At 50.8% G+C, this 25,836-nt stretch overlaps 1 protein-coding gene and 4 long non-coding RNA genes across 9 annotated transcripts; 2 read left to right on the forward strand and 3 right to left on the reverse strand.

Annotated features, from left to right (window-relative positions):
* Positions 1-50: 50 nt before the first annotated feature.
* On the reverse strand, positions 51-4,606 carry LOC130266689 (uncharacterized). Of its 3 annotated transcripts, none has more exons than XR_008842951.1 (4): positions 4,143-4,606; positions 2,280-2,335; positions 769-1,734; positions 51-137 (listed from the first exon to the last, which is right to left on the reverse strand). It is a non-coding gene; the product is annotated as an uncharacterized LOC130266689 (long non-coding RNA). The 3 variants fall into 3 exon arrangements; XR_008842949.1 differs by having other exon boundaries at positions 2,181-2,335; XR_008842950.1 differs by lacking the exon at positions 4,143-4,606 and having other exon boundaries at positions 2,280-2,361.
* A 5,968-nt stretch (positions 4,607-10,574) lies between these two features.
* Positions 10,575-15,103, reverse strand: LOC130266690 (nucleolar pre-ribosomal-associated protein 1-like). Of its 3 annotated transcripts, none has more exons than XR_008842953.1 (4): positions 14,966-15,103; positions 12,357-12,572; positions 11,608-11,786; positions 10,890-10,976 (listed from the first exon to the last, which is right to left on the reverse strand). XR_008842953.1 is itself a non-coding variant. In XM_056515960.1 (2 exons), exons 1-2 carry the CDS (start codon positions 11,650-11,652, stop codon positions 10,575-10,577), a joined length of 447 nt encoding a protein of 148 aa, XP_056371935.1. In that variant the 5' UTR covers positions 11,653-11,697. The 3 variants fall into 3 exon arrangements, 1 of the variants encoding a protein (XP_056371935.1); XR_008842952.1 differs by lacking the exon at positions 14,966-15,103 and adding an exon at positions 13,008-13,085; XM_056515960.1 differs by lacking the exons at positions 12,357-12,572; positions 14,966-15,103 and having other exon boundaries at positions 10,575-10,976; positions 11,608-11,697.
* On the forward strand, positions 10,867-13,094 carry LOC130266691 (uncharacterized). Its single transcript, XR_008842954.1, has 3 exons — positions 10,867-10,956; positions 11,597-11,842; positions 13,012-13,094. It is a non-coding gene; the product is annotated as an uncharacterized LOC130266691 (long non-coding RNA).
* Positions 15,104-19,758: 4,655 nt separating the features above from the next.
* Positions 19,759-24,298, forward strand: LOC130266693 (uncharacterized). The gene is made up of 4 exons (XR_008842956.1): positions 19,759-19,773; positions 19,963-21,788; positions 22,430-22,675; positions 23,837-24,298. It is a non-coding gene; the product is annotated as an uncharacterized LOC130266693 (long non-coding RNA).
* Positions 21,722-23,806, reverse strand: LOC130266692 (uncharacterized). Its single transcript, XR_008842955.1, has 3 exons — positions 23,192-23,806; positions 22,441-22,619; positions 21,722-21,808 (listed from the first exon to the last, which is right to left on the reverse strand). It is a non-coding gene; the product is annotated as an uncharacterized LOC130266692 (long non-coding RNA).
* Positions 24,299-25,836: the final 1,538 nt, after the last annotated feature.

A 25,836-nucleotide genomic window follows, 5' to 3' on the forward strand; every position in this document is an offset into this window, starting at 1 on the left:
GAATGGAGGTGAGCTGACAGGAGCTTCACAGTGACAGGGTTCAGACCAGGCTGAGGAATAGAGCGCAGCTCCAACGCCAGGAACCAGCTCTCCAGTGCAGGATGTCTGAAAATCAAGGTGAGTGCATCCTCCAGGGTCTGTAACAAACAGAGGTAACAGCATGACTGAATGGATAATCACAGTGCAGGGTAAAAAATAAACTCATTCATCTGCCTATTTTCCACATTTTATCAGTTACAATTATTGAACATGAAACTGTCTACTAGCTGACCAGAGGATAAAAAATATTAATGAATTACAAGCACATAAATATCATTCTCTCAACATTTATGCTGTGGGATTTATGCTGTTATACTGAACACTCTGGACGTGTCTAAGCTCGTCTGCAGAGAAGAACTGAGTATTCTGGGGTTCATCAACACACTCTAATCTCCACAAATTCACAGAACAGATGAAAGGAGAAAAAATTCCCTCCTCAGGTACATAATTTTCAATAAGGCTTTACACAGGGCTGAGGGGATGCATTTTTTCCTGAAAAGGTGATCTGATTTGAGACTTCTCCTGACCGTGTTCCAGCTCAGGGGTGGGACTGTGGGTGATGCAGCTGGCTCACATCTCCAGACAGTAGTTTAGCAACCTCACGCTCTGCATTCCTAAGTTCCCCTCCAAGAGCTTGACAACAACTCTCTGATCAGCAAAACTATTCCCCAGAGAATCGGCCAAACCCAAGTTTACTAACATGTGCCTCTGTATGCAGGGATTTGGTACCTTGTCATTTGAAGACACTTCTGTCATCAGAGGCTCCTCATCCATGAAGAGATCCCATCAGCCTGATGCTCCTCCTGCTTCTGCTGCTGCTCCAGCTTTATTTCATTGTCCCGGCACAACAAGATGCTCAGCAGGTCCACACAGAGATCAACAAGCTGAGGACCCAAAGTTTTACCAAGCTATGAAAACAAAGACATGTTGGAAGTGAAGAAAAGAGGAGGATGGGAGCAGACAGGTAATTATACAGCAGGAATAGGAGTTAACTAAGAACTACTTAGATTACAACCTCTTCTGGGAGAAGGAACCACCTCCCTTAATAGAAACCTGATTCTAAGAGAAGTCTCAGGTTGCCAAATAAATAGTGATAGAATTTCATTTACACATCTATATATATTCATTTATACATTATATATATGACATTTGGAGGTACACAGGCCAGTGAATTTTACTCTCTGCAAAGGCTTCCTGGGGAGACCCAGGAGCTGGATTAAAATCTCGAGGTTATTTGCACTCACACTGATCAGCAAGGTAACCCATGCAAAGTAAATCCAAAGCAAATCCTCAATAATAAGAACTGGCATTTGTTTACAAATTACGTGCAGTTTTGTACGGTGCTGTGCAGCCTCAGAGACAAGCACAGAAAAAAGAGCTACAGAACTGGAACCTAAGTTTGAACAGCTAAGTCATTTGTACCTTCTACATGAAAATAAATCAAACATAACCACAATATTATTACAATATTGCTCTTACCCTGCTGAAGTTCTCCACTGTGGATTTCAGGTATAACAGCACATGCTTTACTCCCAACAAAAGCTGGTCAGGTGGGAGCCAGGAAGCCAATTTTGTCTGAACACCACCTTCCAGTAGGGTATTGCTTCCTCTCTCATAGGCTCTCTTTAGCAAAGTGGTAAATGCAGAATCCAGGGGCACAGCAGGTTCTTTGCTCACCTCCTCGTGATTTTTAAACTGTTTAAAGTGAAAAAAAAAAAAAAATCATAAGAGAAAAACAGTGATGAATATGAAACAAAAATCTCCTCAGCTCCCCATGTTTTTGAGATGAGCTCTGAGCTGAACTCAGGTGGAGTGTAGTAGTGTTCACTGCTGGCCTTGGAGAAAAACTCACCAAACCCAGCCCAGGGGGCCTGTGATCCCCAACCCAGCCAGAGGCAAACTGCAGGCACTCTGAACTGACACATATAATCTGCACAAGGGAAAAAAAAAGGATGCAAAGTAGCCACCTACTCATTAGAACTGATTACCTCTTCTAGATATAGAAAGCCATCCACCCAAGTTTTCTTCTTTTGGCACACTCTGTCACAAATTAGAACTGTGTTTGACAATGATCAAATGAGTGTTGATGCCTTTTTTTTCTTTCTTTTTTTTTTTTTTTTTTTTTTCCTCTGAAATCTCACCTAGGTGCTTTATCTTTATTAAAAAGGAAAGGGCTGTTTGTTCTAATTGTACTAGAAATAAATCAGGTGGTTGAAGAAATAAGTCAGGTGGTTGCACACCTTGTCTGGCTGTGGTGTCTCCCTTCAGCTCTAGGAATCACGCTTATCAAGGTGTCCTGTTTGCAACACAAGCAGAAAAAGGTACCAAAATTCATCTTGGAACTCATATTTATAGAAAGTGGCTAGATTATTTTTTTAAAGAATCAAAAGATAAAATAACCCAAGTATATTTTTTTTTTCTGTAACTTTTTCTCCCTGCACACAATATAGCTGCACCTCAGAGCAGCTCCACATTGCTTTCTCTGTACAGAACTGATGACACTTAGATTGTCTTCTCTAGCAGCTCCTATGACAATTAAAGCTGAATTTGTTTCCTGGCCTACACAAAAACAAAACAAAACAAAACAAAAAAAAAAAAAAACCAAAAGAAACAACAACACACCAAACAAACAAAACAACAACAACAACAAAACAAACACAAGCAACACAAAAATCCCCAAACATCCTCAAAAAAACCCCCAAAAAATCCCAAAAATATTCCCCAAAATCCCCCAAAAACCCAAAAATAATTCCCCTAAAGAATCCCCAAAAATTACCAAAAATATCCATCCAAAAAACACCCAAAACCATGTGGAAGTGGCGGCCAAATGTAAGGAAAAAACAAAAAAAAAACCGCAAAAAAACCCCCAAAAATACCCAAGAAAAAATTCCTAAAAAATCGCCAAAAATTAAAAATAAAAAAAATCCCAAAGAAAATCCCCCCAAAAATTCCCAAAAACCCCCAAAAAATCCCAAATAATCCTTAAGCAAAAAAAAAAAAAAAAAAATCCTCAAAAAAATCCCTACAAAAATTCCCCAGAAATCCACAATAAATTCCCCAAAAATATCCCCCCAAAAAAAAGAAAAAAAATTCCCCAAAAAAAGTCCCAAAAATCCCCAAAAAAATCCCAAAAAATCCCAAACATTACCAAAAACCCCCAAAAATTCGCCAAAATTACCAAAAGTCTTCTCAGAAAACCCCCCAAAAATCATCTGGAGCTGGTGGCAAAAGGTAAGAAAAAAAACCCCAAAAACCCCCAAAAATTCCCCAAAAATATCCCCAAAAATTGCAAAACTCAAAAAAAAAAAAAAAAAAAATCCCCCCATAAAATCCCCCAACATTTTAAAAAATATCCCCCAAAAATCAGCTGGAGCTGGCAGCCATAGGGGAGAAAGAACCCCAAAAAACTACCCAAAAACTCCAAAAAATTCCCAAAAAAACCCCTAAAATTACCAAAACCCCCCCAAAAATTCCCAAACCCCCCCCTAGAAACACCCCAAAAAACACCCAAAAAATCCCCATAACCAGGCAGCCAAAGATGAAAAAAACCCACAAAAACACCCCAAAAATATCACCAAAAATCCTTAAAAAATATCCCCAAAAAATTCCCCAAAAAAATCCACAAAACTACCAAAAATATCCCAATAAAAATTCCCAAAGAAATTCCAAAAACCCCTCAAAAATCCCAGAAAATCCCCAAAAAGTCCCAAAAACCAAACCCCAAAAATATCCCCATAAATATCCCCAAAAAATTCCCAAAAACCCGAAAAAAATTCCCTAAAATCCCAAAACGATTCCCAAAAAATTTCCCCCAAAGTACCCCAAAAATTTCCAAAAAAATCCCAAAAATTACCAAAACCCCCCACCAAAATTACCAATAATCCTGAAAAAAATTTCCCAAAAAAATCCCCCAAAATTACCAAAAATATTCCCTCAAAAAACTCCAAAAATTAGCTGGACCAGGTGGCCAAAGTGAGAAAAATACCCCAAAAAACCAGCCAGAAACACCCCAAAAATATCCCCAAGAATTATTAAAAACGGCTCAAAATGATGCCCCTTTCACGCCACTGGTAGAAATGGCACAATACCAAAAAAACCTGTACCTGTTCCGTTTTCAGACTGAAGCAACAGGATATTCCTGGCTTCTAGTGCAGCAGGGAAGGGAAAGGTTTGGGTAATCCCGTCTTCATTTAAAGATTTCTTCATGAAAGCCATCACTGCCCTCGACCGGGACATCCACCACAGCCAGGGCACCTAAAATATGAAGAAAAAAAATCTAAGCAGAGGATCCAGACTAGCAGGAAAAACAGCAGAGGTAGAATGCACCACTCCGAGAATACAAGGCATCTTTTTAATTGATCACAAACTCCCTGGCAGCGCCGGAGCGGCGGGTTCGGGAGGCGCCGGGGCCGGTTCCCCTCAGCGCGGGGAAATCCCCGCACCGCCCTCCCGCGCACGGCCGGCGGCACGGGAGCCCCGGCAGCAGCCCGGAGCAGCAGCGGCAGCGCCGCGCGGCCCCAGCGCCCGCCCCGATGCCGCCGGGTGCCCGAGCCCCACACTCCGCCCGCCGAGGAGCGGCGGCACCGCCGGCACCCGAACCGGAAGCGCTGTCACGTTAGCGCCCGCACGTCAGCGGCCGGGCTCCGCCCACGGCCCCGCACGTCATCGGGGTCGGCCCCCCCCGCATCACAGCCGCGGGCCCGCCCCCCGCGTCACAGTGACGGCCACGCCCCCCGCGTCACATGCCGCGGCCCCGACCCTCCCGTCACAGCCGCGGGCCCCGCCCCCCTTGTCACAGTGACGGCCACGCCCCCGGGAGTCCCAGCCGCGGATCCGCCCCTCGCATCACAGTCAAGGCCCCGCCCCTCGCGGCACAGCGATGGCCATGTTAATGCCTGCCGATCGACTGCTCGGCGATCGACTAGCGATTGCCTGCCGATCGATCGCTCGGCGATCGACTCGTGATGCCTGCCGATCGATTGCTCGGCGATCGGACTTAGCGATGCCTGCCGATCGATCGCTCGGCGATCGACTAGCGATGCCTGCCGATCGATCGCTCGGCGATCGACTAGTGATGCCTGCCGATCGATCGCTCGGCGATCGACTCGTGATGCCTGCCGATCGATCGCTCGGCGATCGACTCGTGATGCCTGCCGATCGATCTCTCTCGGCTCGATTGCTCAGGCCCAGAGCAATGCACCCTAAACCGATCCCCGCCCCTTGGGCTTTGTAACTGCCTGGGGTGTCACGTGGCCCCGTCCCCCGTTTTTAAAGGGGTTTTTGGGGTGTTTTGGGGGGTTTTAAGGTTGCTTTAGGGTATTTTGATGGATTTTTTAAAGTTTTTATTGGATTTTTAATTTTTTTTTTTAATTTTGGGGTTTTTTTAGGGGGTTCTGGGGGTTTAGCCCAGCGCTGACCCCTGTCCCTCTTCGTTCCATCCCCTGGGACGCTCCCCCGGCCCCGCCCCTGCCCCGCCCCAGCCCTGGCTGCGCACCCGCCGCTAACGCCGCCTTGTGGGCACAGCGCGGTACTGCAGCCGCTGCCGAGCAGCTCCTCTCTCCCCTCCTCACCCGATTGCCGCTGCCAAAACCCAGCCTAAGGCTGAGCTCCCTATCCCCTCAATCTCTGCAAGGAATCGGATTTCTCAATCCGGCAGGGCAGCAATGCTGTTCTCCTCGCCGGAGATCCGGATTGCAGCGGCGCCCCCGCCTTCGCTGCCCGGATGGAGCGGGGAGCGGGGGGTGTGTGTGAATAGAGGGGAGGGTGACGCCGAGTTCGGGCTGCGAGAGCGGCCGCGGCTGCGAGCGTGGGAAGGGCGGCAGTGCTGCCGCCTTGTGGGCACAGCGCGGTACTGCAGCCGCCGCCGCTCCGGCGCCCTGGCAGCGCTGCCGTCCTGTGGGCACAGCGCGGTGCTGCGCGCGTGCCCTTCCGATGATGGGAGCGAGCGCGTGCCGGGACGCTGCCCTGTAGGACTGCCGCCACGCTGCGGATGCCGCTTGCGGCAGGAGCCCGGCCGAGACAAGCATCCCCGCCCGTGCCTGCCGCCGCTCGAGCGTCGGCCGGGAGCTCTTTTCGGCGTCGTTGCCGGATTCAGGCAGGCGAATTAGAAATTGAGATGGTGAGGGGCGTTACGGGTACCACAACAAAGATGGCAGCCGGGCCGGAAGTGGCCTCTGCCAGTAGTAAAGATGGAAGCAGAGAAGGGCGGAAGTGACGTCTTGCCACTCTCAAGATGGCGGCTCGGCCGGGTACTCTCGCCTGACCTTCTATATATGGCGGCAGAAAGGGCGGGAAAATGAAGGACCCCAGTGTGTTTTGGGGGCTGCCTGCGCGCGACGCCGACAGCCGATCGCCGCGGCGCGATTTGCTGCGGCGTTTCCGAGAGTGCGGACACGGGCTGTGGGCTCAGCGGCGCCGCGGGCGCGCCGGAGTAGGGCAGGCCGCCGACAGGCGGCTGCGGGCAGACGCCTTTCTCTGCTTCGGGGTCCTGTCCTGCCGGGGGCGGTACCGAAGGCGGTACCGGGGGCGGTACCAAGGGCGGAACCAGGGGCGGTACCAAGGGCGGCACCGACGGCGGTACCGGGCGGGGATCCAGGTGCGGGGCCGTGAGGTGATCCAGGGGCGGGGCCGGGCCCGGCACAGGTGCGCGGGGTCTCGGTGCGGCTGCGCGGGGCGTGGCCGAGGTGATTGAACTCCAGGTAATTGGCTCGGCCGCCATTTGCCCGGGCTGAGCTCGCTGCGGACAGTGGCTGCGTTGGAGCTCCGCGCACAGGGACTGGTTGGATTTCTGCTTTCCCTCCTCTCAAACCCTCTACCCCTCCTTCCTCCTCCTCGTGTTCCCCTTCTTTTTCTCCCTTTCTTGCCTTTCTCTCTCCTCCTCAAACCGACCCTTTCCCCGCCCCTTTCGGCCTCTCCTCCTCTTTCTCTCTCTACCTTTCCTCCGGCCTCCCCGTGTTCCTTTTCTTTTCTTTCTCCCCCCCCAACCTGTGCCCCCCATTCTCCCTCTCCTGTCCCTACCCCGCTCCCCTCTCCTGTTCCCCTCCTGGGTCCCCCGTCCCTCTCCCCCCCCGGCCTTTCCCTCCCCGTCCCGCTTCCCTCCGCAGCCCGAGCCCTCCCTGCTCCTCTCATCCCTGTGTCCCTCCTTCTCCCCTGGCTGTTTCCCGCTGTTCCTTCCCATCCGCCCCCCATCCCTATACACACCCTACCCTACCCTGTTCTATTCCTTTCTTCTCCTGCTCCTGCTTCTACCCTTCCTTCCCCCCAACCCTGGGCCCCCCCATTCCCTCTCCCGCTGCTCCCATTCCCCTCATTCAATCCTCCCCTCCTTCCTCCACCCTCCATTCCCTTCCCACCACACTTGTCCCTGTTCCCTCTCCCTGCTCCCGTTCCCCCCCCCCCCCACAATTCCGCCTCCCCTCCTTCCTCCACTCTCCCATTCCCCCCCCCCCAGCGCCCCTTCCCCTGTCCCCGCTGCCCCGCACACCCCGCGCCCCCCGCCCTCGGTCCTTGGTCACCCACCCCGACCGCCCCGTCTGCCCCCTATTCCCATCCTCCGTGCCCGCTTTTCCTCTTTCCCCCGCCCCGCGGGTTCGGGACGCCGCATAATAAAGGCCGGAGAGCCCGAGCGGCTGGAGCCGGCCGGGCGCGGGGGCCGCCGTGCTAGCCCTGGAGCCCCAAATCCCGGCGCTCCCGGTGCCCCCGTCCGCGGAGGCCCCGCAGCCCTGAGCGCGGAGCAGCAGCGCCCGGCTCCCCGTTCCCGTGCGCGCACAGCCCCGGGGCTGCTGCCCGCGCACCCCTGCGGAACGAGCGGGGCTGGGGCGCGGGAGAGCCGCTCGGCGGGGCCGGGCACGGTTCCGCTCGGGCTGTTTCTCATTCACCTGCCAGATGGGATGCTCCCCCTCTCCCTTGCTTTGCAACTCCAAAAAGCTCTGCAATGGCAAAACCTCTTTTATTAAAACTCGGTTGCGGCTTTTCCCCTTTGCTTCCAGGTCACAGGATATACTGGGATTGAGAGGGTTCCTAAAATCCCTCTCGAGGACACGGCCCGTGGGAGAATTGAACTCACAACCTTGGCACTACCTGGACTGTGCTCCGACTGACTGAGCCCTCTGCATCTCAGGTATGAAACTCCAAGGATGGGAATCATTGGCTCCAGCAAGGAAACTGCAGCTCCTTCTATTCTGCTAAGCAGCTTTACACACCAGCCCTGCCACGGCTGTAGGGTAGAACTGGCTGGCAGCTGGCATGACAGCACCGCATCTTCCCATCCCTGATTTTCCTGCCCTTTCCAGGATTTACCCAGCAGCTGTAGATTTGCTCTTGCCATGTCTCTTTGTAGGGAGAAGTGAGCAGGACAGGTTCTGAGGCTTCCCTTGCTGTGTGGCCTGAGTTCTTCTGGAGAGTGGCAGGTGGCATTTCCTGCAGGTGATGTTGCCCAAATGAAGCAGCTGCTGAAACTGGGGTTGGTTTTGTGGCCCAGAGCTGCACAGAGGCCTCAGTGCCTCCCTCTCAGTGCCAGCAATGCTCCTTGATGTTTCTGTGTGTCCCAGCTGCGAGGGGCAGGACGAGGCCAGGAGTCCCCAAAAGGCATCCAGCACCTCTTGTCCTTGGGCCCTCGGGGCAGGGGCTGTGCCTGCAGCGTCCTGCCCGTGCCGAGCACACGGCCCGGGATGGGCGCTGGGGCCCGGCCGGCGCTGGCACGGACACGGCTCAAGGGCTGCCCGTGGCTCCGGGCCAGGGGCTGCTCTGAGCAGGCTCCTGGAGATGCTCCAGCCTGGATACAGGCCACTGACAGCCCAAAAGCAGCCAGGAGCAGCTGGCGTGTCCTGGTGATGGCGGCACGGGCTGTGTGCAGAGGGGCTCAGACAGCAATTCCTGGTTCCAGCCTCCCAGAGCTCCCAGGCAGCTGCCAGGTATGTCCTGTCCACCCCAATTCCCTTCCCTTCCCTTCCCTTCCCTTCCCTTCCCTTCCCTTCCCTTCCCTTCCTTCCCTTCCCTTCCCTTCCCTTCCCCTCCCTTCCCTTCCCGCCTGAGGCCTCGTTCAGCAGCAGCAGCACTAAAGCCAAGGCGTCTTCCCTCACAGCTATTAAATGCCGACTGACAGCCTGCAGAGATGCCTTCAATCAAAGTTCAGGTGGGATGAAGTTTTGTTTGGACGAAGGTGGGAGTTTCCAGGGAGCCAGCTGGAAGTGCAGAAGGATGGAAAGCTTTCCCAGGTGGGTCCCACTGGAGGTGTGCTGAAGGCAGGGATGTGCACCCTTTGCTGAGGGAAAAGAACTTGCTGAGGCTCTGAAAGGAGCTGAGCTGCTGCAGGGAGAGATGTCCTCCCGTGGGCACGGGAGCTGCCTTGGCACGGGACGGGAGCGCCCCCGGCCTGCCTTCTCCTGCTTGAAAATATCACCTGGAGCCCCGGCTCAGGGGGGCTAAATCAGCTGGACTCCAGCAGCTCTGTCACTGCCCCCAGGGACATGGGTGGGGCTGGGGGATGAGGGCTTTAGATAGCCAGTTGTTTTGGAGCAGATGCCTGTCCCTGTCCCGATGCTGCTGAGCTTCCTTGGACGCTCTGCCCGTTCCTGGCACAGCTGGCGTCAAGGGCAGCTCTGCACGGGAATATCCACCCTCCAGGAGGCACTGTGAGGTTATGACATTACATATGAGCATTACTGTAGCCAGCCCAGAGCTGGAGGTTTGTTTTAGAAAGAAAATTCTTGGACTCTGCAAAAGTGAAAGCTCAGTTTCTACAAAAACCATCGGTTGTGGCATTGCACGCTCCAGACACTCTTCTCTCCTTGCCTGAGCAAAAGGTTTTATCTCCTGTACTAAATCAGGAGAAGCACAAAGACAGAATTCCACATTCACCAAGCATTAAATAAGGGCTTCAAAAGAAAAATCAGGGCAGCAGTAACTCTTAAGAGCACTTGGCTTCAGTCTAACAGGCAAGCCTCAGAACAGCTGTTCACCTTTAGTGCTGCAGAGGTACTTCCAAGACAGTCACTAGAGGTCAGACATCTAGGTCTTATCGCCTTTATTTGTGGTGTGAAGATTGCCAGCCCTTAAGGCCAGCAGGGCCTCCTGCATCAGGCAGGGCTCAGTGGTGCCTTTACCTGCGGAAGGTCGGCTGAATCCATACAGGTCTCTGCTGCAAATGCACATGAACCAGTGGAAGAAAGCTCTCCATGTGCTTCCTCAGGTACTTCCCAGTGGCACTGCTCAGACACCAGAGCTCCAACTGCAGCAGGTGAGTCCTGGAGTGCTGGATCAGCATGGCCACAATGGCCAGGGAGGTGAGTGAGCACTGGGCAAGGCAGTGAGCCTGCACCTCAACACCACCTGTGAGAGCAAGGACTGGCTCACTCTGGAGAGCCTGAAGGAAAACTCGCTCCAAATCTCTTCTGGCCGATGCTGACATCAATTTCCCCAAAGCCTTAATGTGCTCTGTGGACAGCAGAAGTTCTCCTTGCTGGGGCTGTCTTTGGTGGCTGTCTGTAAAGAGCTGCACCAAAGTTTGTCCATAGAAGCTTAACTGCTTCCCTATTTTAGGGGATTTTTTCAGATTTCTGAGAAGCCAAGCCCATCTCAGGAAGTTGCAGCATGGTTAAAGTGATCTCCTTCAGCTGAGCTGCAGTCATGTACATGTGCAGCTCCTCCAGAGCCTGCAGCTGGTGAGACTTCCTGGGATAGACCTGGCTTTGGTCCTTCCCCCCAGTCTGCAGCTCTTCCAGGACACTTTTGGTGATGGCTTTGAAATACTTGGACAAGACGTGTCTGTGATCTCTCGTTTTCAGCAGCTGGAGCACCCCAGAATGGAGGTGAGCTGACAGGAGCTTCACAGTGACAGGGTTCAGACCAGGCTGAGGAATAGAGCGCAGCTCCAACGCCAGGAACCAGCTCTCCAGTGCAGGATGTCTGAAAATCAAGGTGAGTGCATCCTCCAGGGTCTGTAACAAACAGAGGTAACAGCATGACTGAATGGATAATCACAGTGCAGGGTAAAAAATAAACTCATTCATCTGCCTATTTTCCACATTTTATCAGTTACAATTATTGAACATGAAACTGTCTACTAGCTGACCAGAGGATAAAAAATATTAATGAATTACAAGCACATAAATATCATTCTCTCAACATTTATGCTGTGGGATTTATGCTGTTATACTGAACACTCTGGACGTGTCTAAGCTCGTCTGCAGAGAAGAACTGAGTATTCTGGGGTTCATCAACACACTCTAATCTCCACAAATTCACAGAACAGATGAAAGGAGAAAAAATTCCCTCCTCAGGTACATAATTTTCAATAAGGCTTTACACAGGGCTGAGGGGATGCATTTTTTCCTGAAAAGGTGATCTGATTTGAGACTTCTCCTGACCGTGTTCCAGCTCAGGGGTGGGACTGTGGGTGATGCAGCTGGCTCACATCTCCAGACAGTAGTTTAGCAACCTCACGCTCTGCATTCCTAAGTTCCCCTCCAAGAGCTTGACAACAACTCTCTGATCAGCAAAACTATTCCCCAGAGAATCGGCCAAACCCAAGTTTACTAACATGTGCCTCTGTATGCAGGGATTTGGTACCTTGTCATTTGAAGACACTTCTGTCATCAGAGGCTCCTCATCCATGAAGAGATCCCATCAGCCTGATGCTCCTCCTGCTTCTGCTGCTGCTCCAGCTTTATTTCATTGTCCCGGCACAACAAGATGCTCAGCAGGTCCACACAGAGATCAACAAGCTGAGGACCCAAAGTTTTACCAAGCTATGAAAACAAAGACATGTTGGAAGTGAAGAAAAGAGGAGGATGGGAGCAGACAGGTAATTATACAGCAGGAATAGGAGTTAACTAAGAACTACTTAGATTACAACCTCTTCTGGGAGAAGGAACCACCTCCCTTAATAGGAACCTGATTCTAAGAGAAGTCTCAGGTTGCCAAATAAATAGTGATAGAATTTCATTTACACATCTATATATTTCATTTATACATTATATATATGACATTTGGAGGTACACAGGCCAGTGAATTTTACTCTCTGCAAAGGCTTCCTGGGGAGACCCAGGAGCTGGATTAAAATCTCGAGGTTATTTGCACTCACACTGATCAGCAAGGTAACCCATGCAAAGTAAATCCAAAGCAAATCCTCAATAATAAGAACTGGCATTTGTTTACAAATTACGTGCAGTTTTGTACGGTGCTGTGCAGCCTCAGAGACAAGCACAGAAAAAAGAGCTACAGAACTGGAACCTAAGTTTGAACAGCTAAGTCATTTGTACCTTCTACATGAAAATAAATCAAACATAACCACAATATTATTACAATATTGCTCTTACCCTGCTGAAGTTCTCCACTGTGGATTTCAGGTATAACAGCACATGCTTTACTCCCAACAAAAGCTGGTCAGGTGGGAGCCAGGAAGCCAATTTTGTCTGAACACCACCTTCCAGTAGGGTATTGCTTCCTCTCTCATAGGCTCTCTTTAGCAAAGTGGTAAATGCAGAATCCAGGGGCACAGCAGGTTCTTTGCTCACCTCCTCGTGATTTTTAAACTGTTTAAAGTGAAAAAAAAAAAATCATAAGAGAAAAACAGTGATGAATATGAAACAAAAATCTCCTCAGCTCCCCATGTTTTGAGATGAGCTCTGAGCTGAACTCAGGTGGAGTGTAGTAGTGTTCACTGCTGGCCTTGGAGAAAAACTCACCAAACCCAGCCCAGGGGGCCTGTGATCCCCAACCCAGCCAGAGGCAACTGCAGGCACTCTGAACTGACACATATAATCTGCACAAGGGAAAAAAAAGGATGCAAAGTAGCCACCTACTCATTAGAACTGATTACCTCTTCTAGATATAGAAAGCCATCCACCCAAGTTTTCTTCTTTTGGCACACTCTGTCACAAATTATAACTGTGTTTGACAATGATCAAATGAGTGTTGATGCCTTTTTTTCTTTCTTTTTTTTTTTTTTTTTTCCTCTGAAATCTCACCTAGGTGCTTTATCTTTATTAAAAAGGAAAGGGCTGTTTGTTCTAATTGTACTAGAAATAAATCAGGTGGTTGAAGAAATAAGTCAGGTGGTTGCACACCTTGTCTGGCTGTGGTGTCTCCCTTCAGCTCTAGGAATCACGCTTATCAAGGTGTCCTGTTTGCAACACAAGCAGAAAAAGGTACCAAAATTCATCTTGGAACTCATATTTATAGAAAGTGGCTAGATTATTTTTTTAAAGAATCAAAAGATAAAATAACCCAAGTATATTTTTTTTTCTGTAACTTTTTCTCCCTGCACACAATATAGCTGCACCTCAGAGCAGCTCCACATTGCTTTCTCTGTACAGAACTGATGACACTTAGATTGTCTTCTCTAGCAGCTCCTATGACAATTAAAGCTGAATTTGTTTCTTGGCCTACACAAAAACAAAACAACAAAACAAAAAAAAAAAAAAAACAACCAAAAGAAACAACAACACACCAAACAAACAAAACAACAACAAACAAACAAACAAACACAAGCAACACAAAAATCCCCAAACATCCTCAAAAAAACCCCAAAAAATCCCAAAAATATTCCCCAAAATCCCCCAAAAACCCAAAAATAATTCCCCTAAAGAATCCCCAAAAATTACCAAAAATATCCATCCAAAAAACACCCAAAACCATGTGGAAGTGGCGGCCAAATGTAAGGAAAAAACAAAAAAAAACCAAAAAAACCCCCAAAAATACCCAAGAAAAAATTCCTAAAAAATCGCCAAAAATTAAAAATAAAAAAAATCCCAAAGAAAATCCCCCCAAAAATTCCCAAAAACCCCCAAAAAATCCCAAATAATCCTGCAAAAAAAAAAAAAAAAAATCCTCAAAAAAATCCCTACAAAAATTCCCCAAAAAATCCACAAAAAATTCCCCAAAAATATCCCCCCCAAAAAAAAGAAAAAAAATTCCCCAAAAAAATCCAAAAATCCCCAAAAAAATCCCAAAAAAATCCCAAACATTACCAAAAACCCCCAAAAATTCGCCAAAATTACCAAAAGTCTTCTCAGAAAACCCCCCAAAAATCATCTGGAGCTGGTGGCAAAAGGTAAGAAAAAAAACCCCAAAAAACCCCCAAAAATTCCCCAAAAATATCCCCAAAAATTGCAAAACTCAAAAAAAAAAAAAAAAAAAAAATCCCCCCATAAAATCCCCCAACATTTTAAAAAATATCCCCCCAAAAATCAGCTGGAGCTGGCAGCCATAGGGGAGAAAGAACCCCAAAAAACTACCCAAAAACTCCAAAAAAATTCCCAAAAAAACCCCTAAAATTACCAAAACCCCCCCAAAAATTCCCAAAACCCCCCCTAGAAACACCCCAAAAAAACACCCAAAAAATCCCCATAACCAGGCAGCCAAAGATGAAAAAAACCCACAAAAACACCCCAAAAATATCACCAAAAATCCTTAAAAAATATCCCCAAAAATTCCCCAAAAAATCCACAAAAACTACCAAAAATATCCCAATAAAAATTCCCAAAGAAATTCCAAAAACCCCTCAAAAATCCCAGAAAATCCCCAAAAAAGTCCCAAAAAACCCCAAAAATATCCCCATAAATATCCCCCCAAAATTCCCAAAAACCCGAAAAAAATTCCCTAAAATCCCAAAACGATTCCCAAAAAATTTCCCCCAAAGTACCCCCAAAAATTTCCAAAAAAATCCCAAAAATTACCAAAACCCCCCACAAAATTACCAATAATCCTGAAAAAAATTTCCCAAAAAAATCCCCAAAATTACCAAAAATATTCCCTCAAAAAACTCCAAAAATTAGCTGGACCAGGTGGCCAAAGTGAGAAAAATACCCCAAAAAACCAGCCAGAAACACCCCAAAAATATCCCCAAGAATTATTAAAAACGGCTCAAAATGATGCCCCTTTCACGCCACTGGTAGAAATGGCACAATACCAAAAAAACCTGTACCTGTTCCGTTTTCAGACTGAAGCAACAGGATATTCCTGGCTTCTAGTGCAGCAGGGAAGGGAAAGGTTTGGGTAATCCCGTCTTCATTTAAAGATTTCTTCATGAAAGCCATCACTGCCCTCACCGGGACATCCACCACAGCCAGGGCATCTAAAATAGGAAGAAAAAAAAATCTAAGCAGAGGATCCAGACTAGCAGGAAAAACAGCAGAGGTAGAATGCACCACTCCGAGAATACAAGGCATCTTTTTAATTGATCACAAACTCCCTGGCAGCGCCGGAGCGGCGGGTTCGGGAGGCGCCGGGGCCGGTTCCCCTCAGCGCGGGGAAATCCCCGCACCGCCCTCCCGCGCACGGCCGGCGGCACGGGAGCCCCGGCAGCAGCCCGGAGCAGCAGCGGCAGCGCCGCGCGGCCCCAGCGCCCGCCCCGATGCCGCCGGGTGCCCGAGCCCCACACTCCGCCCGCCGAGGGAGCGGCGGCACCGCCGGCACCCGAACCGGAAGCGCTGTCACGTTAGCGCCCGCACGTCAGCGGCCCGGGCTCCGCCCACGGCCCCGCACGTCATCGGGTCGGCCCCCCCCGCATCACAGCCGCGGGCCCGCCCCCCTTGTCACAGTGACGGCCACGCCCCCGGTCAGCCGCGGCCGCCCTCGCATCACAGTCAGGCCCCGCCCCCCGCACAGCGACGGCCAGCCCCCGATCCCAGCCGCGGATCCGCGCCCTCGCATCACAGTCAAGCCCCCCCTCGCGCACAGCGATGGCCATGTTAATGCCTGAGATCGACTGCTCGGCGATCGACTCGTGATGCCTGCCGATCGACTGCTCGGCGATCGACTAGCGATGCCTGCCGATCGATTGCTCGGCGATCGATAGCGATGCCTGCCGATCGACTGCTCGGTCGACTAGCGATGCCTGCCGATCGATCCTCGGCGATCGACTCGTGACCTGCGATCGATCGCTCGATCGACTCGATGCGACGATCGCTCGGCGATCGATCGGATGCCTGCGATCTCGCTCGCGATCGACTCGTGATGCCTGCCGATCGATCTCTCTCGGCTCGATTGCTCAGGCCCAGAGCAATGCACCCTAAACCGATCCCCGCCCCTTGGGCTTTGTAACTGCCTGGGGTGTCACGTGGCCCCGTCCCCCGTTTTTAAAGGGGTTTTGGGGTGTTTTGGGGGGTTTTAAGGTTGCTTTAGGGTATTTTGATGGGATTTTTTAAAGTTTTTATTGGATTTTTAATTTTTTTTTTTAATTTTGGGGTTTTTTTAGGGGGTTCTGGGGGTTTAGCCCAGCGCTGACCCTGTCCCTCTTCGTTCCATCCCCTGGGACGCTCCCCCGGCCCCGCCCCTGCCCCGCCCCAGCCCTGGCTGCGCACACCGCCGCTAACGCCGCCTTGTGGGCACAGCGCGGTACTGCAGCCGCTGCCGAGCAGCTCCCTCTCCCCTCCTCACCCGATTGCCGCTGCCAAAACCCAGCCTAAGGCTGAGCTCCCTATCCCCTCAATCTCTGCAAGGAATCGGATTTCTCAATCCGGCAGGGCAGCAATGCTGTTCTCCTCGCCGGAGATCCGGATTGCAGCGGCGCCCCCGCCTTCGCTGCCCGGATGGAGCGGGGAGCGGGGGGTGTGTGTGAATAGAGGGGAGGGTGACGCCGAGTTCGGGCTGCGAGAGCGGCCGCGGCTGCGAGCGTGGGAAGGGCGGCAGTGCTGCCGCCTTGTGGGCACAGCGCGGTACTGCAGCCGCCGCCGCTCCGGCGCCCTGGCAGCGCTGACGTCCTGTGGGCACAGCGCGGTGCTGCGCGCGTGCCCTTCCGATGATGGGAGCGAGCGCGTGCCGGGACGCTGCCCTGTAGGACTGCCGCCACGCTGCGGATGCCGCTTGCGGCAGGAGCCCGGCCGAGACAAGCATCCCCGCCCGTGCCTGCCGCCGCTCGAGCGTCGGCCGGAGCTCTTTTCGGCGTCGTTGCCGGATTCAGGCAGGCGAATTAGAAATTGAGATGGTGAGGGGCGTTACGGGTACCACAACAAAGATGGCAGCCGGGCCGGAAGTGGCCTCTGCCAGTAGTAAAGATGGAAGCAGAGAAGGGCGGAAGTGACGTCTTGCCACTCTCAAGATGGCGGCTCGGCCGGTACGCGCCTGACCTTCTATATATGGCGGCAGAAAGGGCGGGAAAATGAAGGACCCCAGTGTGTTTATGGGGGCTGCCTGCGCGCGACGCCGACAGCGATCGCCGCGGCGCGATTTTCTGCGGCGTTTCCGAGAGTGCGGACACGGGCTGTGGGCTCAGCGGCGCCGCGGGCGCGCGGGAGTAGGGCAGGCGCCGACAGGCGGCTGCGGGCAGACGCCTTTCTCTGCTTCGGGGTCCTGTCCTGCCGGGGGCGGTACCGAAGGCGGTACCGGGGGCGGTACCAAGGGCGGAACCAGGGGCGGTACCAAGGGCGGCACCGACGGCCGGTACCGGGCGGGGATCCAGGTGCGGGGCCGTGAGGTGATCCAGGGGCGGGGCCGGGCCCGGCACAGGTGCGCGGGGTCTCGGTGCGGCTGCGCGGGGCGTGGCCGAGGTGATTGAACTCCAGGTAATTGGCTCGGCCGCCATTTGCCCGGGCTGAGCTCGCTGCGGACAGTGGCTGCGTTGGAGCTCCGCGCACAGGGACTGGTTGGATTTCTGCTTTCCCTCCTCTCAAACCCTCTACCCCTCCTTCCTCCTCCTCGTGTTCCCCTTCTTTTTCTCCCTTTCTTGCCTTTCTCTCTCCTCCTCAAACCGACCCTTTCCCCGCCCCTTTCGGCCTCTCCTCCTCTTTCTCTCTCTACCTTTCCTCCCTCCTCCCCGTGTTCCTTTTCTTTTCTTTCTCCCCCCCCAACCTGTGCCCCCCATTCTCCCTCTCCTGTCCCTACCCCGCTCCCCTCTCCTGTTCCCCTCCTGGGTCCCCCGTCCCTCTCCCCCCCCCGGCCTTTCCCTCCCCGTCCCGCTTCCCTCCGCAGCCCGAGCCCTCCCTGCTCCTCTCATCCCTGTGTCCCTCCTTCTCCCCTGGCTGTTTCCCGCTGTTCCTTCCCATCCGCCCCCCATCCCTATACACACCCTACCCTACCCTGTTCTATTCCTTTCTTCTCCTGCTCCTGCTTCTACCCTTCCTTCCCCCCAACCCTGGGCCCCCCCATTCCCTCTCCCTGCTCCCATTCCCCTCATTCAATCCTCCCCTCCTTCCTCCACCCTCCCATTCCCTTCCCACCACACTTGTCCCTGTTCCCTCTCCCTGCTCCCGTTCCCCCCCCCCCCCCACAATTCCGCCTCCCCTCCTTCCTCCACTCTCCCATTCCCCCCCCCCCCCCAGCGCCCCTTCCCCTGTCCCCGCTGCCCCGCACACCCCGGCGCCCCCCGCCCTCGGTCCTTGGTCACCCACCCCGACCGCCCCGTCTGCCCCCTATTCCCATCCTCCGTGCCCGCTTTTCCTCTTTCCCCCGCCCCGCGGGGTTCGGGACGCCGCATAATAAAGGCCGGAGAGCCCGAGCGGCTGGAGCCGGCCGGGCGCGGGGGCCGCCGTGCCAGCCCTGGAGCCCCAAATCCCGGCGCTCCCGGTGCCCCCGTCCCGCGGAGGCCCCGCAGCCCTGAGCGCGGAGCAGCGCCCGGCTCCCCGTTCCCGTGCGCGCACAGCCCCGGGGCTGCTGCCCGCGCACCCCTGCGGAACGAGCGGGGCTGGGGCGCGGGACGGAGCCGCTCGGCGGGGCCGGGCACGGTTCCGCTCGGGCTGTTTCTCATTCACCTGCCAGATGGGATGCTCCCCCTCTCCCTTGCTTTGCAACTCCAAAAAGCTCTGCAATGGCAAAACCTCTTTTATTAAAACTCGGTTGCGGCTTTTCCCCTTTGCTTCCAGGTCACAGGATATACTGGGATTGAGAGGGTTCCTAAAATCCGACTCTCGAGGACACGGCCCGTGGGAGAATTGAACTCACAACCTTGGCACTACCTGGACTGTGCTCCGACTGACTGAGCCCTCTGCATCTCAGGTATGAAACTCCCAAGGATGGGAATCATTGGCTCCAGCAAGGAAACTGCAGCTCCTTCTATTCTGCTAAAGCAGCTTTACACACCAGCCCCTGCCACGGCTGTAGGGTAGAACTGGCTGGCAGCTGGCATGACAGCACCGCATCTTCCCATCCCCTGATTTTCCTGCCCTTTCCAGGATTTACCCAGCAGCTGTAGATTTGCTCTTGCCATGTCTCTTTGTAGGGAGAAGTGAGCAGGACAGGTTCTGAGGCTTCCCTTGCTGTGTGGCCTGAGTTCTTCTGGAGAGTGGCAGGTGGCATTTCCTGCAGGTGAGTGTTGCCCAAATGAAGCAGCTGCTGAAACTGGGGTTGGTTTTGTGGCCCAGAGCTGCACAGAGGCCTCAGTGCCTCCCTCTCAGTGCCAGCAATGCTCCTTGATGTTTCTGTGTGTCCCAGCTGCGAGGGGCAGGACGAGGCCAGGAGTCCCCAAAAGGCATCCAGCACCTCTTGTCCTTGGGCCCTCGGGGCAGGGGCTGTGCCTGCAGCGTCCTGCCCGTGCCGAGCACACGGCCCGGGATGGGCGCTGGGGCCCGGCCGGCGCTGGCACGGACACGGCTCAAGGGCTGCCCGTGGCTCCCGGGCCAGGGGCTGCTCTGAGCAGGCTCCTGGAGATGCTCCAGCCTGGATACAGGCCACTGACAGCCCAAAAGCAGCCCAAGGAGCAGCTGGCGTGTCCTGGTGATGGCGGCACGGGCTGTGTGCAGAGGGGCTCAGACAGCAATTCCTGGTTCCAGCCTCCCAGAGCTCCCAGGCAGCTGCCAGGTATGTCCTGTCCACCCCAATTCCCTTCCCTTCCCTTCCCTTCCCTTCCCTTCCCTTCCCTTCCCTTCCCTTCCCTTCCTCCTCCCTTCCCTTCCCCTCCCTTCCCTTCCCGCCTGAGGCCTCGTTCAGCAGCAGCAGCACTAAAGCCAAGGCAGTCTTCCCTCACAGCTATTAAATGCCGACTGACAGCCTGCAGAGATGCCTTCAAATCAAAGGTTCAGGTGGGATGAAGTTTTGTTTGGACGAAGGTGGGAGTTTCCAGGGAGCCAGCTGGAAGTGCAGAAGGGATGGAAAGCTTTCCCAGGTGGGTCCCACTGGAGGTGTGCTGAAGGCAGGGATGTGCACCCTTTGCTGAGGGAAAAGAACTTGCTGAGGCTCTGAAAGGAGCTGAGCTGCTGCAGGGAGAGATGTCCTCCCGTGGGCACGGGGAGCTGCCTTGGCACGGGACGGGAGCGCCCCCGGCCCTGCCTTCTCCTGCTTGAAAATATCACCTGGAGCCCCGGCTCAGGGGGGCTAAATCAGCTGGACTCCAGGCAGCTCTGTCAGCTGCCCCCAGGGACATGGGTGGGGCTGGGGGATGAGGGCTTTAGATAGCCAGTTGTTTGGAGCAGATGCCTGTCCCTGTCCCGATGCTGCTGAGCTTCCTTGGACGCTCTGCCCGTTCCTGGCACAGCTGGCGTTCAAGGGGCAGCTCTGCACGGGAATATCCACCCTCCAGGAGGCACTGTGAGGTTATGACATTACATATGAGCATTACTGTAGCCAGCCCAGAGCTGGAGGTTTGTTTTAGAAAGAAAATTCTTGGACTCTGCAAAAGTGAAAGCTCAGTTTCTACAAAAACCATCTGGTTGTGGCATTGCACGCTCCAGACACTCTTCTCTCCTTGCCTGAGCAAAAGGTTTTATCTCCTGTACTAAATCAGGAGAAGCACAAAGACAGAATTCCACATTCACCAAGCATTAAATAAGGGCTTCAAAAGAAAAATCAGGGCAGCAGTAACTCTTAAGAGCACTTGGCTTCAGTCTTAACAGGCAAGCCTCAGAACAGCTGTTCACCTTTAGTGCTGCAGAGGTACTTCCAAGACAGGCACTAGAGGTCAGACATCTAGGTCTTATCGCCTTTATTTGTGGTGTGAAGATTGCCAGCCCTTAAGGCCAGCAGGGCCTCCTGCATCAGGCAGGGCTCAGTGGTGCCTTTACCTGCGGAAGGTCGGCTGAATCCATACAGGTCTCTGCACTGCAAATGCACATGAACCAGTGGAAGAAAGCTCTCCATGTGCTTCCTCAGGTACTTCCCAGTGGCGCTGCTCAGACACCAGAGCTCCAACTGCAGCAGGTGAGTCCTGGAGTGCTGGATCAGCATGGCCACAATGGCCAGGGAGGTGAGTGAGCACTGGGCAAGGCAGTGAGCCTGCACCTCAACACCACCTGTGAGAGCAAGGACTGGCTCACTCTGGAGAGCCTGAAGGAAAACTCGTTCCAAATCTCTTCTGGCCGATGCTGACATCAATTTCCCCAAAGCCTTAATGTGCTCTGTGGACAGCAGAAGTTCTCCTTGCTGGGGCTGTCTTTGGTGGCTGTCTGTAAAGAGCTGCACCAAAGTTTGTCCATAGAAGCTTAACTGCTTCCCTATTTTAGGGGATTTTTTCAGATTTCTGAGAAGCCAAGCCCATCTCAGGAAGTTGCAGCATGGTTAAAGTGATCTCCTTCAGCTGAGCTGCAGTCATGTACATGTGCAGCTCCTCCAGAGCCTGCAGCTGGTGAGACTTCCTGGGATAGACCTGGCTTTGGTCCTTCCCCCCAGTCTGCAGCTCTTCCAGGACACTTTTGGTGATGGCTTTGAAATACTTGGACAAGACGTGTCTGTGATCTCTCGTTTTCAGCAGCTGGAGCACCCCAGAATGGAGGTGAGCTGACAGGAGCTTCACAGTGACAGGGTTCAGACCAGGCTGAGGAATAGAGCGCAGCTCCAACGCCAGGAACCAGCTCTCCAGTGCAGGATGTCTGAAAATCAAGGTGAGTGCATCCTCCAGGGTCTGTAACAAACAGAGGTAACAGCATGACTGAATGGATAATCACAGTGCAGGGTAAAAAATAAACTCATTCATCTGCCTATTTTCCACATTTTATCAGTTACAATTATTGAACATGAAACTGTCTACTAGCTGACCAGAGGATAAAAAATATTAATGAATTACAAGCACATAAATATCATTCTCTCAACATTTATGCTGTGGGATTTATGCTGTTATACTGAACACTCTGGACGTGTCTAAGCTCGTCTGCAGAGAAGAACTGGGTATTCTGGGGTTCATCAACACACTCTAATCTCCACAAATTCACAGAACAGATGAAAGGAGAAAAAATTCCCTCCTCAGGTACATAATTTTTCAATAAGGCTTTACACAGGGCTGAGGGGATGCATTTTTTCCTGAAAAGGTGATCTGATTTGAGACTTCTCCTGACCGTGTTCCAGCTCAGGGGTGGGACTGTGGGTGATGCAGCTGGCTCACATCTCCAGACAGTAGTTTAGCAACCTCACGCTCTGCATTCCTAAGTTCCCCTCCAAGAGCTTGACAACAACTCTCTGATCAGCAAAACTATTCCCCAGAGAATCGGCCAAACCCAAGTTTACTAACATGTGCCTCTGTATGCAGGGATTTGGTACCTTGTCATTTGAAGACACTTCTGTCATCAGAGGCTCCTCATCCATGAAGAGATCCCATCAGCCTGATGCTCCTCCTGCTTCTGCTGCTGCTCCAGCTTTATTTCATTGTCCCGGCACAACAAGATGCTCAGCAGGTCCACACAGAGATCAACAAGCTGAGGACCCAAAGTTTTACCAAGCTATGAAAACAAAGACATGTTGGAAGTGAAGAAAAGAGGAGGATGGGAGCAGACAGGTAATTATACAGCAGGAATAGGAGTTAACTAAGAACTACTTAGATTACAACCTCTTCTGGGAGAAGGAACCACCTCCCTTAATAGGAACCTGATTCTAAGAGAAGTCTCAGGTTGCCAAATAAATAGTGATAGAATTTCATTTACACATCTATATATGTTCATTTATACATTATATATATGACATTTGGAGGTACACAGGCCAGTGAATTTTACTCTCTGCAAAGGCTTCCTGGGGAGACCCAGGAGCTGGATTAAAATCTCGAGGTTATTTGCACTCACACCGATCAGCAAGGTAACCCATGCAAAGTAAATCCAAAGCAAATCCTCAATAATAAGAACTGGCATTTGTTTACAAATTACATGCAGTTTTGTACGGTGCTGTGCAGCCTCAGAGACAAGCACAGAAAAAAGAGCTACGGAACTGGAACCTAAGGTTTGAACAGCTAAGTCATTTGTACCTTCTACATGAAAATAAATCAAACATAACCACAATATTATTACAATATTGCTCTTACCCTGCTGAAGTTCTCCACTGTGGATTTCAGGTATAACAGCACATGCTTTACTCCCAACAAAAGCTGGTCAGGTGGGAGCCAGGAAGCCAATTTTGTCTGAACACCACCTTCCAGTAGGGTATTGCTTCCTCTCTCATAGGCTCTCTTTAGCAAAGTGGTAAATGCAGAATCCAGGGGCACAGCAGGTTCTTTGCTCACCTCCTCGTGATTTTTAAACTGTTTAAAGTGAAAAAAAAAAAATCATAAGAGAAAAACAGTGATGAATATGAAACAAAAATCTCCTCAGCTCCCCATGTTTTGAGATGAGCTCTGAGCTGAACTCAGGTGGAGTGTAGTAGTGTTCACTGCTGGCCTTGGAGAAAAACTCACCAAACCCAGCCCAGGGGGCCTGTGATCCCCAACCCAGCCAGAGGCAACTGCAGGCACTCTGAACTGACACATATAATCTGCACAAGGGAAAAAAAAGGATGCAAAGTAGCCACCTACTCATTAGAACTGATTACCTCTTCTAGATATAGAAAGCCATCCACCCAAGTTTTCTTCTTTTGGCACACTCTGTCACAAATTATAACTGTGTTTGACAATGATCAAATGAGTGTTGATGCCTTTTTTTCTTTCTTTTTTTTCCTCTGAAATCTCACCTAGGTGCTTTATCTTTATTAAAAAGGAAAGGGCTGTTTGTTCTAATTGTACTAGAAATAAATCAGGTGGTTGAAGAAATAAGTCAGGTGGTTGCACACCTTGTCTGGCTGTGGTGTCTCCCTTCAGCTCTAGGAATCACGCTTATCAAGGTGTCCTGTTTGCAACACAAGCAGAAAAAGGTACCAAAATTCATCTTGGAACTCATATTTATAGAAAGTGGCTAGATTATTTTTTTAAAGAATCAAAAGATAAAATAACCCAAGTATATTTTTTTTCTGTAACTTTTTCTCCCTGCACACAATATAGCTGCACCTCAGAGCAGCTCCACATTGCTTTCTCTGTACAGAACTGATGACACTTAGATTGTCTTCTCTAGCAGCTCCTATGACAATTAAAGCTGAATTTGTTTCTTGGCCTACACAAAAACAAAACAAAACAAAACAAAAAAAAAAAAAAAAAACAACCAAAAGAAACAACAACACACCAAACAAACAAAACAACAACAAAACAAACAAACACAAGCAACACAAAAATCCCCAAACATCCTCAAAAAAAGCCCCAAAAAATCCCAAAAATATTCCCCAAAATCCCCCAAAAACCCAAAAATAATTCCCCTAAAGAATCCCCAAAAGTTACCAAAAATATCCATCCAAAAAACACCCAAAACCATGTGGAAGTGGCGGCCAAATGTAAGGAAAAAACAAAAAAAAAAAAAAAAACCAAAAAAAACCCCCAAAAATACCCAAGAAAAAAATTCCTAAAAAATCGCCAAAAATTAAAAATAAAAAAAAATCCCAAAGAAAATCCCCCCAAAAATTCCCAAAAACCCCCAAAAAAATCCCAAATAATCCTGCAAAAAAAAAAAAAAAAAAAAAAAAAAATACAAACACCTCAAAAAAATCCCTACAAAAATTCCCCAAAAATCCACAAAAAATTCCCCAAAAATATCCCCCACAAAAAAAAAGAAAAAAAATTCCCCAAAAAAATCCAAAAATCCCCAAAAAAGTCCCAAAAAAAATCCCAAACATTACCAAAAACCCCCAAAAATTCGCCAAAATTACCAAAAGTCTTCTCAGAAAACCCCCCAAAAATCATCTGGAGCTGGTGGCAAAAGGTAAGAAAAAAAAACCCCAAAAAACCCCCAAAAATATCCCCAAAAATTGCAAAACTCAAAAAAATATCCCCCCAAAAATCAGCTGGAGCTGGCAGCCATAGGGGAGAAAGAACCCCAAAAAACTACCCAAAAACTCCAAAAAAATTCCCAAAAAAAACCCTAAAATTACCAAAACCCCCCCAAAAATTCCCAAAACCCCCCTAGAAACACCCCAAAAAAAACACCCAAAAAATCCCCATAACCAGGCAGCCAAAGATGAAAAAAACCCACAAAAACACCCCAAAAATATCACCAAAATCCTTAAAAAATATCCCCAAAAATTCCCCAAAAAAATATCACCAAAAACTACCAAAAATATCCCAATAAAAATTCCCAAAGAAATTCCAAAAACCCCTCAAAAATCCCAGAAAATCCCCAAAAAAGTCCCAAAAACCTCAAAAAACCCCAAAAAATATCCCCATAAATATCCCCCCAAAATTCCCAAAAACCCGAAAAAAATTCCCTAAAATCCCAAAACGATTCCCAAAAAATTTCCCCCAAAGTACCCCAAAAATTTCCAAAAAAATCCCAAAAATTACCAAAACCCCCCACAAAATTACCAATAATCCTGAAAAAAAATTTCCCAAAAAAAATCCCCCAAAATTACCAAAAATATTCCCTCAAAAAACTCCAAAAATTAGCTGGACCAGGTGGCCAAAGTGAGAAAAATACCCCAAAAAAACCAGCCAGAAACACCCCAAAAATATCCCCAAGAATTATTAAAAAACGGCTCAAAATGATGCCCCTTTCACGCCACTGGTAGAAATGGCACAATACCAAAAAAACCTGTACCTGTTCCGTTTTCAGACTGAAGCAACAGGATATTCCTGGCTTCTAGTGCAGCAGGGAA

This window comes from Oenanthe melanoleuca, unplaced genomic scaffold, assembly GCF_029582105.1.
Source record: "Oenanthe melanoleuca isolate GR-GAL-2019-014 unplaced genomic scaffold, OMel1.0 S148, whole genome shotgun sequence".
NCBI lineage: Eukaryota > Metazoa > Chordata > Aves > Passeriformes > Muscicapidae > Oenanthe > Oenanthe melanoleuca.